This window comes from Styela clava, chromosome 13 (genome assembly GCF_964204865.1).
Source record: "Styela clava chromosome 13, kaStyClav1.hap1.2, whole genome shotgun sequence".
In the NCBI taxonomy this organism is placed as follows: domain Eukaryota; kingdom Metazoa; phylum Chordata; class Ascidiacea; order Stolidobranchia; family Styelidae; genus Styela; species Styela clava.
In genome coordinates this window covers 15,506,579-15,520,695 of record NC_135262.1, presented here as the reverse complement: position 1 = coordinate 15,520,695, position 14,117 = coordinate 15,506,579, and the positions used below count along the sequence as shown (strand labels likewise).

Here is a 14,117-nt window from a genome sequence, read left to right as displayed (position 1 = left end):
GACGGAAATTGGTAGCTATGAATTCATAGCATTTCTGTCAGAGTGTCGTAATACCTCACTAGTAAACAATCAATACATTGGCAGAAAAAATCGTTAAAAATTCAATTAATCCAAATAAAGATACATTTTCCGGTTGTAACTACGCCCCTTGTATGATCGTAAAATCTCCGTATGTCGTAATTTGCCAACAACACTTGTGTTTACGATTGGTAAAACCAATTTTCAAGTCAAAATTTTAAAGAACCGTATGCGGTCCCATTTAGAAGACTGACATGGAATGAGCATATGCTTACTTATTTACATTATGTATTTAGTGCAATGTCTGTGATTCTATTTTTTTCCCTATATTTTTAAGAATAATAGTAAAATAAAAACTATTACTCAAGTCCAGTAGAAACATGGGCAATTTCTTTAGTTCATTGTTTGGAAACAAAGAAAGTGAGTATAATTAAATATCATTAATAATTAAGATTCCTAATTGATGTGACATCAAACTTAGATACTCCATAGGTTCCTCTTACAGCTCTTTACAGATATGCACATTTGCAATCGTGGATATGTGATCCTTCATTCCTGTTCATTGCCATCCATGATACATAAGAAACAAATACGAACTACCCATACCCATGCTCGACTTTGCGCGTCTAAGTAGTAAGTAGACGTTAGCGGACCAAGCGTAAAGCGTAGTATTATAATAAGACATTTAGCCTTCATATAGCACAAAATTGGAACATTCGGATATTCTCCTATCTAAATTCCGTTCCACGTCGTGAATTGCAATGCGTGCCACTCAATTTTTTCACTTCAAGATATTTTCAATATTGTTTCTATCACAATATATACTGACTTGCAACATTGCAGAAATGTATTGTGGTGCCTTTCTTTGTATGGTGTTTATGCTCTCCATAGTTATTTTTGTATGTCCGTTTGAAAAATAGGCTGTTGCTGAGTAAAAGTTCACAGGCAGACATTCAAATGTGACGTCATCCTTTACTTAGACATCCGGAATACTTTAGCGCTAAGATCGATATATTTCATTATAATTTTATCTGCAAAAAGGCAGAAATTTGCGTTTGCTATTGCTATCAACGTAGACTACATTTGTGCATGAAATTTTGCAACAAATCGCAGATAACTTATTTAATTTAGAAATAAAGTTTATATGAAATGTGCGTTTAGTATATAGTCACTCATGTCATGTAGTACTAACTGACTATGTACATAGGCAATATTATCTCAGTGCGTATGTTGTGAATTAACTATTAAAATAATGGGAAATTGCTTTGAAGGCCCGCCAAAACCGGAAGTGAAGCCTGACGACTCTCCAGATAAAGACGATAAACCGGAAGTCCCAGAAGAAGAGAGTCCGGCAGAACAACCGGAAGACAAACCTGAAGAGGAACCGACAGACAAACCGAATGAGACCGTTGACGGTAACGAAGCTTTCAATTTTCAGAATATCACGTATTTATGTTTTAGTCTAAAAAATATGCCAACTTGTTTAATTATACTCGTATAAATAAGTTGTAAGGACCAAACGTGGGCCAAGAATTTACCACAACTAAAAGTACTTTTTAAGAATCGGCCAGACTTGATATCAATAAGTTGTTTCGCTTTATCATTATAGGAATTTAAAACTATACCGCTTGCAGTCATATCTTCAAATTATCTTTGAAATACGTGTATACCAAATATGATATATTTTATATAAAAAAAATCTCGGTAAGCCCTGGTTCCGCTCTGCTACGATGTTCAAGTCAACAATGACACACAGAAACTTGAAAATTTTTGTTCAGCGCATTAAATCAAGCATTAGAGCGGAAAGCGCATACCTTCGATACCATTCAACCAATCCCACATCAAAATACCACAGTCGGTCATTTGACGTCGTTAGGTAGGCGACCGTAATTATCTACAAAATTGCCACCCGCGTAACATTAAACAGTCGGCTATTTCATCGATATAGCGCAGTAGCGTTAAGGATATATATGGGATCCATTGATTTATCTTGGAATTAGACAATGTGCGTAAGTTAGTGTATATCCAAATTACGCTTATTTCTATTTTTTCTGCCACACACTTTGGTTATTATGTATTGACTAGTAAAAATTGGTTTATGTTACAACAACGCGCATTTTTGGTGGTAAGCAATCGTATATTATCGAGCTTGGACCATACAAGTGATGATACTAAGTTATATACGTAGATAATTGAAGCAATAATGTTAAGGATGCAAAAGGTTCTCAATATTAGTTGACGTACGTGTTTATCGGCATCAGCACAGTCAAAAACATGTTCGAATAAAATGGTCATCGTATTGCGAAACGAATGCTGAACTCACAGCTATAAAATAAATCTGAGTTATAAGCGCAATCATTATACTGTTTCCTCATTATTGTCGTTTCGACTAGAATTACCCGTGATATTTTATAGTGTATTTATTTTCAATAACACTTTGAGCAACAAAGCGCCACGTGATATAACAACATTAAGATGTACTATGTGGTTGAAAATCCTCGCCTCTCGTTTCTACGAAAATCATTCTATAACGATTGGTCTTACCAATGCTCGACTTCCTCAGACGAGCAGAAACGATAAGAAAAGAACATACATGTGATTCAGATGTAGATCAATAAAATAGTGTAAATTCGTTTGAGGAGATTGATTTATAATGTAGAATGAGCAATAAGTGGCTAGATCATCAACAAATCATCAAGTATCAGAATAATAATGTGCAAATCGTTAAACAATTGAGCAAAGAATAATTGTTCTGTAGTACATATCACCTTGTTACAGTAAGTCTCACTTAAACTATACAAATCGTTTGTTAATGATATATTATCTTTTGTACAACTTTAACAACTACAACTTTATATTTTAATGTTTTGGCTATGGAAACTTCGTAGCTAAAGTAGTTTAGGGGAAAGAAAGGTTGTATCGTCAAACCGCAAATGTAAGCGAGAATTGGTTTTACCAATAAACAAGTATATTAGAACAAGTTATCTATGTTTTTTGTTAGACGTATTGAATCCGAATTTGTATGGAAATTGGCAATAAAACTTATTATAAAAATGTGCATTTAAGGTAAACAGAGGTATAATTTAGCCAATGTTCAAGTGCACTTGATATCGTTCTTGAGGGTTTTTGAATACGCTGAATACCAACGACATCGGTCTGGCATGGTAGAAGTTTAAAAGAAAGTGTTAGAGATTGGTTATAGTTCGAGCAAATATACATACAACTCATGTTCTATTAGAACCGCCAATAACATAACAGTCCACTGAGAACAGCTGAAGATTACCTGAATTTGGTGTTAGTTAAATTGAACATAAAAATTGAAGTTTATCAAACAGTTCGTGTGAAAATGTTTTGCAACTACGATGTAGCTTTATTTGGATTAACAGCGACCGCCGTCCATAAAAGTAGCAGTGAATGTCATTAACACAACTTCTAATTGAAGCACCTCATCTAGCTAGGAATTAGGTTAATTGATTATGTGACTTGGATTTTCGAGCTCTTTGAAAACAGCGTTGCCGAAGTAATCTTCAACTCGAATTTTACGACGCCCATCGGGTACTTGTCATATTTATCAAATATAGTAGGAAAAAATGAATGTAAAACATTCCTTCATTTGCGAATTTGATATAGATAGGACATAGTGAGGAAATTCAAGTTATACCGCATTAACGTACAAATTAGTCTAAACAAACCAGAAGGAATGTCAGTTAGATTCGGGTGGCATTATGTTGAGACTTACTCAGAATTACCTAATGAAACTATATGCTCATTCCAATTTAGTTGTTTAAATAAGGACAGCGATTTTTGACATATTTCAATAAACAGGAGGTCAAAATATAAAACACGTGGTTAGACCACCCAAAATTTTGTTATTTTCTACAAAATTATTTGACTACTAATAAGCATTGGGGAGTTCGTTTGAAATCAGCTGCATATTATAAATAAAAATTTACAGTAATGTAATGAGATTTGGTATGGCGAAAATTCCTACGTCTTGAATACCAGTACAAAGATTTACTGTTTTTTAATGATTTATCATAATTACGAGAGCGTTTCAAGATAAAAGAAAGTTTGTATTGATCATGGTCATAGCCAATCGTGCGTAACTTACCCACGTTTATGCGTGATATACGTCAATGTTGTACATGTCATGCAGTATTCGTGGGCGGGCTTGGGGTGAAGATTAATAGCAAGGGCTCATTGCGGGCCGAATCAAAATACCAACACGACATATTTAATCAATGGAAAACGTTTTTCTCAATTTTTACCCAAAATTCCAATGTTATAGACTCACTTGCTTTAAAGGCGTTTCATTAAAAAGACTTAAAATTGAATATTCCTACGAATTTCTCTCAACCTGATTATTGATTTTAACAGAATGATTTTTGTTTCGAGGGTGCGAGTTTATCATTTCAGTAAAAGTACCGTAATCATCGCACAGGAATAGAATGTAAAAACTTCGTTAGAAGATTGAATAATTCACAGTCAAGTAATAAGAGATATAGAGTGAGACAAAATGTTTGTTTTATTTATGTAAAATGCGAATAACACAATCAATGTTAATAAAATTCATAACTTTTGATGTAACATTTTTAAAATAGAAATAGTAGCTTAATTTCAAAATTCTCGTTCATGGTTCTTCACTTACAGTTGCATTTTTTAGCAGTAAATTAAAAAAAAAACGTAATTCGGTAATATGGGAAATTGTTTTAATAAGCAAGATAAGCGAAAAGAGGAAGACAGGGCACCAGCCCCAGGTAAAATACCTAAATCTGTTTTAGCGTTGTGTCTCTTCCAAGAGTCCCACGAGTTAATGCCTGTTGCAATAATGCAGGCTGAAATACTTATTCTATTTGAAGCTGTCGAATGATCGTTCTTGTACTACAAACCTCATTCATAAAAATTTAATTTGGCAAAACGACCCCCATTATCTAACTCAGCGTTCAATAAGTACATAACTCGCGATTCCATTAATACGTTCACGCGAAAATTACAAGGCCATAGCGATTATTCAATTTCCCAAGCCTTTTGCGTTGCTTGCAGAGTATTAATCCTGTATTTTTAGTGCGCTCCATGATCACTTTTTATTTTGAATTATATTTAGCTGGGGATGACTCGTTTGCTGCTCAGTTGTTGAAAGCACAAAATGTATACAGAAAACAACATGGAGTACCACCTCTGACTCTAAACGCAGAAATGAGCAAGGATGCTCAAATGTAAGTGGAAATTATTTTATTTTGTAACAAACTACTGAAAATTCGCCACTGACCCTTATAACCACAGATACATCGATTTGAAAGTAGTTTCCTACTCAAAATAAGATTTTCAAACAAAATGAGAACATCAATTTCTGATCTTCTGGAAGCAAGTCAGCTGGATAGCGCTTCTCATTGCACGAAAAAAAACGTGTATTGTGAGAATTTGAAAATTTGGCCTGCTCTTTAGATTGTTGATAGTTCATCGATTATTGATAATAAAATAAAATATGAATTTATATCAAGTTGTCAGAAAAGAAACCATGAAGCTCAACTCACTCAAAGTCTTAGTACATTCCACGAATTTTCGGAAGAAAAAAAGATCATAATTATTTTTGTTTAGTTGGGCGGAACGTCTTGCTAAGCGAGGACAACTGGAACATGCTGATACAGACCTGGGTGAGAATTTGGCGATGAGGTCCCCTGAACTCAGTGGACAGGACGCCGCGAAAATGTGGTACGATGAAATTCAATATTACGATTTCAGCAACCCGGGATACAAAGGAGGAACAGGTAAGCTTTGTATTGAAACATGTCATATAATAAATGTAAACTGTCGTCACCAAGGTAGGGATTGCAAAAAAGACTTTCTCCTTAAACTATGGATTAAATTCTTTTTGTGCACTATATGAAAATTTTGTAGTAAAATACTTGTATTCCGATCAGACGTTTGGTGAATGGTTCCACTTCTTCGGAGAAAATAAATTATAATAATAACATACAAAATATTGAAAATAATGGAACTTAACCTGATTAGTCTGAAAACTGGCAATTTTTGCATAAATGAAAGAAAATGCATTAAATTATACAATCTGATTTACTCCAGGCCATTTCACTCAAGTCGTCTGGAAGTCAAGCAAGGAGTTTGGAGCCGGAATCGCCAAAGCTTCAAACGGGGGTTTATATGCAGTAGGGAGATACAAACCTGCAGGAAATGTCACTAATCCTGGATTCTTCGAAGAAAACGTTCTAAAAGCAAAATAATTGCAGTACACTATATATTTTTAAAAAGCAGATGTTTTGAAACTATGCCTAGACCAGCCAAGTGTATATCAAAATACAAGTCGTTTTGAAACTAATTTATTATACATAAAAAAATATTTATGTCCATCTGAGGAGAAAAAAACTGTATCTTATTTTGAACAAAATTCTGAAAATGATTTTATTTTCTGACTATTTTCTTGTTAAATTCTCTCCAGAACATGTACATTTTCTATATTTTTCCAAAAGTAGATTTACGAAATCAATAAAAATTATGTAACATATACTTTCTTGTGTATTCGAAACAATATTAATGTTTTTAATTCTTTTTACTCACTTGCCCCACATCTCAAATTTAGTCTTCATGGCTTGATTTTTTCAAAGTAATCGAGATTTATTTCTTACCCTTACAGCGTAGAAATAATTTATGTTTAACAAAATTTTATTTTTCAATTAAATATTAGTCGAATAAAAACGCCAGAAAAAAATAAAACAGTCAGATTAGTGCATTGAAACATCCGACATGTTCATTTGTGTTTTGTCTTGTTACACATTATTATATTTCCTCTCTATTCTGTTAATGTAGGACTGGGACTGTTTTCAACTTTTGCTTCATTTTTACCATTTTATTTAGTTGGAAAACCTTGCCAAAAGTCACATAGGTTGAACCCGCATCAGTTAAAAGTAGTTATTAACCAAGAGTTCTGCCAACTAATTCTATATGGCTTATTATTTTGTAGTTGGTGTTCTGTAATGCTGTATGAAGTGTTACTTTGATTTCAGAAAATGTAAAAAAAAATAGCATTTTGACAGTATAGTAAGAATTTAGATACCGTTTATATGATATGTAACCAAAAAAATATATGTTACGAACTATATATCATTTATAATCGATGTACTTAGACTCAGTTTAGTCTTTACTTAGTTTTCGGTCATGATTTCCTCTTATAATGCAAAAGAATTAGTGAGAAGTTGGTTCATCGAACCTTTTAAGATCTTCATCCGCCCGCCATTAGAAATCTTTTTTTTTCTTCATAGTATTCGGATATAAATGTTTTAAAAATGCAAGTGAACATTTCACACTAATACAATTACTTTCTTGCTAAGAACGTATTGATATTATTTAGAGCATGAGGAATATACTTGCACAGGAATGTACTCCAGTAAAGATACAATACCTATATAGGGATATTTGAATGTGTGAATTGATTCTGTTGCCAAATCCAAGAACTTCCGACTCCGACGAAATTGTCTTTTTATTTGTGGACCAGTTTATAGATTTGCTGTTTTAGCAATTGGTTGGATTTTTTTGATTTCTAGAAAAATATTCGATCAGCACTTAAATCTTTTAGGCTGGTATTACCTTTATTTTACATTTCCGTCACGTTTGTTTATTAAACCTCTCGACAAACTAGATAGGCTACTCTATGATGCAGTAATTATCAGCTGCTGTTGCGCGGAATACTAGTGTTCCGTAAGACACCTTTAGGTGTTCCGCGTCAAAATGTTGTACGTTCAGTATTTTTATTGGCATCTGCTTAGTTTGGAGCAAAATATTAATTTTGAAAATTTAAAACGCTTTTCAAACTAAAGCTCTTCGAATATTCCCATAAAAAGTACTAAAATTAGACAATGATAGAAGTAGAAGAAAGTGTGAAGATTGTGACATTGTTTTCCTTGCATCTTTTTGGCCCTATACCCTGCACATTCATTTGTCAATGTTGGGCTGATGCAGAGAGAATTAAATGTAGTTTTTATTCAGCGACTAAGAAATTTCCTAGCGACACACAATATTACCGCCATAATGCTACTAAAGGTTTCGTGCTCTTCTAAACAAGCTCATATATCATATCAATATTGCATAGCTGCTGACAACTACAAACAGCAAGTTTGAAATAATTCTCATTACTATAGTAATGAAGCTGTTTACAACTCGAGTAAAAACATAGGAGGCTCGGAACATGGATTCCATATTTTATTTTAATTCCACTTTTTATGCTTCACAAATAGAAACACAACCTAACATTTATTAAACGCAATTTTTCACTTGCTACATCTTTTATTTTGATATTTTCTTTCTGTATTTGATTGAAAAAAAAATGCTTGGAAACATGCCTTCTTTTAACTTTTACCTCCACGTCCTTTTTCCACTTGTCACGAGAAGAACAAGTTATCCATTTTGCTACGTATATTAGAAGTACCAAAGCATAGATTATGCCCAAACTGTACTATTGATATCTCGTGCAGCAATCTCAAATTGATTTGGAAATTATTCGACCGCTATTTGGCGCAAGAGATTTTACGGCGAGACTCAATTTGCCAAGCCGACCACGAATGAGAATTCTAAAATTAAGTAGCATTGTATCCGCCATCCGAGTCTTAACGTATTCATCAAATTATTTCTCTTCTAAAATATAAATCCTACTATATCAACAGCAGTCAGACAGAAGCATTTACAAATATTTGATCCTTTCTTAGTGGGAGACATATTTCTTCCATGTTATCTAAAACAAAGATTGACACATAGAGATGCACAGTGATCTCAGCAAACATTTCGCTTCGGAATCAAAAATTTTAACTACATGTTTGAAAATTCCGGCTCGCTGATAAATATAGATTATCAAGCTTTGTTCATCAATGTATCATTCTTGATTTCCATAAAAGTTGTGTTAATTGACTGTGGATGCACAAATGTGATTTGTAGCCATTTTATATCGATAACAGTGGCAAAGTAACAACAAGGCAACAGTCGCGCGATGGATAATATGGCAATGTTCATTGCGATACTTTTAATTACTTTTCGGATAGGTTTGGCAAACTTGGATAAAAACTATGAAGAAGGTTGCTCCGAGAATACGGTTAGTTTTTTTTTCGTAAGATTTTAGCAAAAAGCCAAAAAAAGTTTCACACTGGTAAATACTTTCAGTTATAAATATAATCCAATGGCATTGAAGTTTACTACTTTCACAAACGTAAAGTTAAAAGTACAGGGCCGTTGAGCGATTCAATGATATAATATTACTTACAAATTGTAGATACAATACTGGTCGTACATATTTATACTCGTGAATTAGTAGAAAAGAAGGTAATTCGTACAGTATATAACATCGGTAATAATGTATACAACTGAGCAATGCTTAAATATACGGTGAAATGTCAAAACAATGTTACCATCAATTAATATGAGCCGACCAAAATAAAGGGGGAAATATCGAGTAATGTAGGTATCAGAAAAATAAAATAAAAATAATAGTCTTACTCACTCATTCTATCCGAAAGTGCCCAAAATTTAAAATCTATTAATTCGGTATTTGCCGAGAAAAACGTTTTCATAAAATATCATAACCCTAATCATTCCAACAAGACTAGGAATAACAACAATTCAGCAAAACGATGCCTATGTGCAGTTCGTTTCCAATAACTTTGATATCGATAGGTCAGTATAAAAACAAATCATTATATCATCAAAATTATTTTTTGGGCACAAAAATATATAATACTTAACACGATTTTGTCCCGCACACAAATTCGTAATGTAGCTAAGTGTTTTACTTGAAATGACGCGACGCTAATTTTATGTAGAATCCGAATAGTTTGATATACAATTCTCAAAAAATAAAAAAAAACGTGCCTTTGAATCGTAACATTCCACTTAATAAAGATTAATATAATACTATCGAGAATATCTTGATAGCTGATGGACCAAACTGCCGCTTTAAAATCAATTCATTTGAGTCCTATTTTGAGTAAACGTCTTTTGTTTTTGATTCAGGTCAATCATTACTGCCCGTCAACATGTGCCGTGGAAAAAGAAATTCTCTCGTATGGACGACAGATCAGAGAAAATATAATGGCTGTCCGAGGGAAGTTACAAGAAACAGAATCACTTCAGGATACATCGTCACAAGACGATGAAGAATCATTTGCATCCGGTGAATAATGCGCTATTTTGTTTTGTCAAAATTAAAAGCAAATAACCTGCCTAGGACCCAGTGTTCTCTGCGTTGCGATGATATTATTTAGATAAACTTTTGACGCGCAGAGCAATCAGTATATGTCGATACTGTCAAATTACTCGAATATTTCCATACGGGTTTAAAATTTTATTAATACTTGTTCATATCAAATGAAATATTAATCGTATTGATATTTACAATATTTTGCAAATTTTATGATTAACAGGTCATTTAACAATTCGCGAACAAAATGAATTAAAAGAAGCTGTAAGGATGTTGGAAGAAAGTTCAAATACGCAACGAAAAGCAGTTGCGGACGTCTTGACAGAAATAGAAGACCAGAAAAGAATTATTCTAAGTAAAAAGATAACTTTACATACATAATTTGGCGCTCCAGAAGTGTGTGCACCAATATGGAGGTAACTAATTTTGTTCGCCTTTTTTTCATCAGGTTGTGTAATGGGACTGAAACCTATGGGGTATATTGTGTAATGGGACTGAAACCTATGGGGGTATATTCACTTGGGTAACACAGACAGTCCCCGAACTCGTAATGGATCTAAAATAAGGAAAATCGGGATAAACTCATGGCCTAACCCTAACCTGGTACACACACTATACTAATTTTATAAACATACTTTAACTTAAATAACAGAAATCATAATATAATTTTACTTTCAGCCCTTTTGAGCGAAATAGATGAACTGGCAGATGAATGTGGAAATAAATGCGATTCAATTGAAGGTATCGATCTAAACAAGATAGTATTTTTTATTTGTGTGTTTGCAAGCAAAACGATTTTTTTTAACAATTCTAGGTGAAAACAAAGACTATGAAAAAGAACTTCCACCTATTCGCCCAGTTAATTGTGACGATGACTTATGTGGACGTGCCGCTTACGGAGTAACTGTTTTGGCTCGATATGTCCAAAACGGACAAGTCTGTTTTGAATATGGAGCTCCTGAACTGAGAAACTGTGCAGATTTGTACGAAAGAGGATACAAAAGTGAGCCTACAAAAAGTCATTATTATACAAATAAGATTACCTTTTAACAAAGAAAACATAAGCCGTGGAAAGTTTTAATTTAAATATATTCATAGTAGAGCTGTAGTTTGATTGGTTGATGCACAGAACATCAAAAAATAGATAAATAGTGTAATATATATGACAAAATTGAAAAGTTTTGGGAATTTTTCAAATGTTCATAATATTCCTTTAAAATAAAAACTTTTTCTCAATAATCCCTTATTCAAATAATTTCGGTTCGAATAGTGTAGTATAATTTGCATTCAAAGTACACAAAATTTTATTTATCTGAATTTTGAAATCAACTCTTCGAGTGATATTTTACAGAGAGTGGAATTTATAGTATAAAACCAGAAGATACAAAGCCGTCATTTCCTGTATATTGTGACATGGAAGTAAGATACTTTTTTATAATTAACTAAAGTGAAAACAACTACTATTTCAATATATTGTCATAAACATAATCAGACAACTTATACTAAACAATACTGGTAATTTGCTATTGACGATAACACAAAAGTTGTTATGTACGATTAATATTAATAATAACAATTTTAGGATTCTGGAGGAGGATGGATTGTAATTCAGAGACGAGTAGACGGATCATTAGACTTTAATCGAACTTGGGAAGAATATGAGAATGGTAATCATCACTAAACATAAAGTTATAGATATAGTATAAAGAAATACGTGGAAACCAAATGACAACAAAAAATAAAAGATTAACGCAACGTTTCTATCACATTTCGACAATTTCAAGTATATATATTAAGTACTTTAAGCAAGTATTTTTGTTGTTTCAAACATCCAGGATTTGGTAATATATCGTGTAATGGTGAATTCTGGCTTGGTAACAAATATCTGGCCAGCATTGGTCTTACTGGATACCAAAGGAGTAAAATCATCCTGACAGATTGGAGCGGAGAATATCGTGTTGCACAATATTCGTACTTTAAAGTCAATCAAGCAACTCATTGGTACACGTTGCAGATATCTGCTTTTCAGGAAGAAAATAGCAACGTCAGTGATGCAATGACGTAAGATTACATCGCGCTTTTGAATGAACTAGGAATCTATTATACCAAGAGATAATTAGAATTCTTTTCTTCAAATATTCAGATCTCATTTCAATCAAAATAATATGAGGTTTACGACTGCTGACCAAGATCACATCTACTCAGTTCTACCGACACAATGTCCAAGATCTCCTGGAGGATGGTGGTTCAATAAATGTAATTCAGCAAATTTAAACGGATATTATCACCAAGGTATAGGAGAATTTATAAACATACATTATTATCTCTTCTTGGAAATTGAAGTCCTATCATTTTAAATGAGGATAAGCAAGTATCATTTATTATAACTGATTCAATCTTTCATTTAAAAGAAAAAGGAATATGGTAATAAAGATTTTCAGTTTTCATCTGTCAAATTTTAAAATGAGTATATAAAAAATATTTTATTCAAAAATTTGCAAGAATTTCACCACAATTTTGTTGTTTAGGTTCATTTAGCCCATCAAGTCAGCCTGGTGGCATAGTGTGGACAACGTGGAAAGGACCAACTTATTCTTTGAAAGCAACAGAAATGAAGTTACGGCCTTATGGATATGACGGGGACTAAATCTTGCAGAAAAATTGTTTATTACATTCAGTATTTCAAATACCAAATTTATATATATGTTTTAGTATATATTGTAGACGCCTATATTTTATTATTATACAATTCGTACGTGTGATTAATTGTCTTTTAATACAAATTTGTATTCCATATTTCGTATGAACACGAAATGAAATGAGAAACACAATCCGAGGCTTATCAAAAGAGAGACAACCAATACTGATCTCACGAATACGATAGCTAGCAAAGCATTGTAACCTATGTAAAAGTGGATATCGTTCACAGTAATTAATTATCCGTATTATGTTATTACGTTTGTTTCGATAATAAACTTTCCATTGAGTTAATGTGGTTCCTATTTTGCCGTTTTGATAACTGATTGAGAAACATAACATTGAGAAACGAAGCAATGTGTGTGAGTTTCGCAATTCATCTTTCGAATGCAGTGTAGAATAGAGTAATTTCTATTCACGTCAATCAGTTCGAGGTAGACGAAAATAAATCGTAAGGATTGGACGGAAAATTTCAACTGGGTAAAAGAGTATCTGAAGAGCGGTGCTTTGACAATTGAAGTAAAAATTGCTAATAGGAACGAAAAAATATAGGGATAAAAAAAGTCGTCAAATCAAAAGGGATACTAACGAGATAAAGCAATAAAGTAAAAGATAAACAGATAAATAGCAGAAAATATAATATGAAAGTAAACCCAATAATTTCGATTTGCAGAATTCAATATGTATAATATGCAAAACCAAGTTCTTATATGTAAATGACAAGTATTTATAAATTTTTAAGCAACCAAAGTACTCCTCGTTTTAAGTTTCTATAATTATATTTATGAGCGAGATTAAATATCAGAAGTGGGCTACATTAGCTTAACAAATTTCCCATAGAAGAACTTCTACAGAATCTAGATTTAACTGGACAATAAAGTTTCATAGTTTGGTAACCTGGTGCCTTGTTAAAACATTTGATGGAAGGCCTATAACTGCAATAAAATGTATTCTATAATACCGAAATAGCTTTTAGATTGGACATAGAATTGCAGTAAACAATGTAGGTGATGTTTTTAGCTTCACTGAGAATTTAGTCTTTTGTATGTTAGTACTACTTTCGTATTTAAAATCGCACATGTTGATTGAACATTCTATACTAAGTACCGCCGCAAAGCTGAATAATGTAATTATAAAGGGCAAATGATAACTCAATAAATAAATTCTGATAGGTATGTGTACATACCCTGGTGAAACGTGATTTGAG

The 14,117-nt window shown here is 32.8% G+C and overlaps 1 protein-coding gene across 2 annotated transcripts; it reads left to right on the top strand.

Moving 5' to 3' along the window:
* The first annotated feature begins 292 nt into the window (after positions 1-292).
* Positions 293-7,363, top strand: LOC120332932 (Golgi-associated plant pathogenesis-related protein 1-like). 2 transcript variants are annotated; one of them, XM_039400280.2, is made up of 5 exons: positions 293-438; positions 1,290-1,433; positions 5,123-5,234; positions 5,617-5,786; positions 6,100-7,363. In XM_039400280.2, the coding sequence occupies exons 1-5, from the start codon at positions 399-401 to the stop codon at positions 6,255-6,257; spliced, it is 624 nt and encodes a 207-aa protein (XP_039256214.1). In that variant the 5' UTR covers positions 293-398; the 3' UTR covers positions 6,258-7,363. The 2 variants fall into 2 exon arrangements, with proteins under 2 accessions (XP_039256214.1, XP_039256215.1); XM_039400281.2 differs by lacking the exons at positions 293-438; positions 1,290-1,433 and adding an exon at positions 4,618-4,775.
* The last annotated feature ends 6,754 nt before the right edge of the window (positions 7,364-14,117 follow it).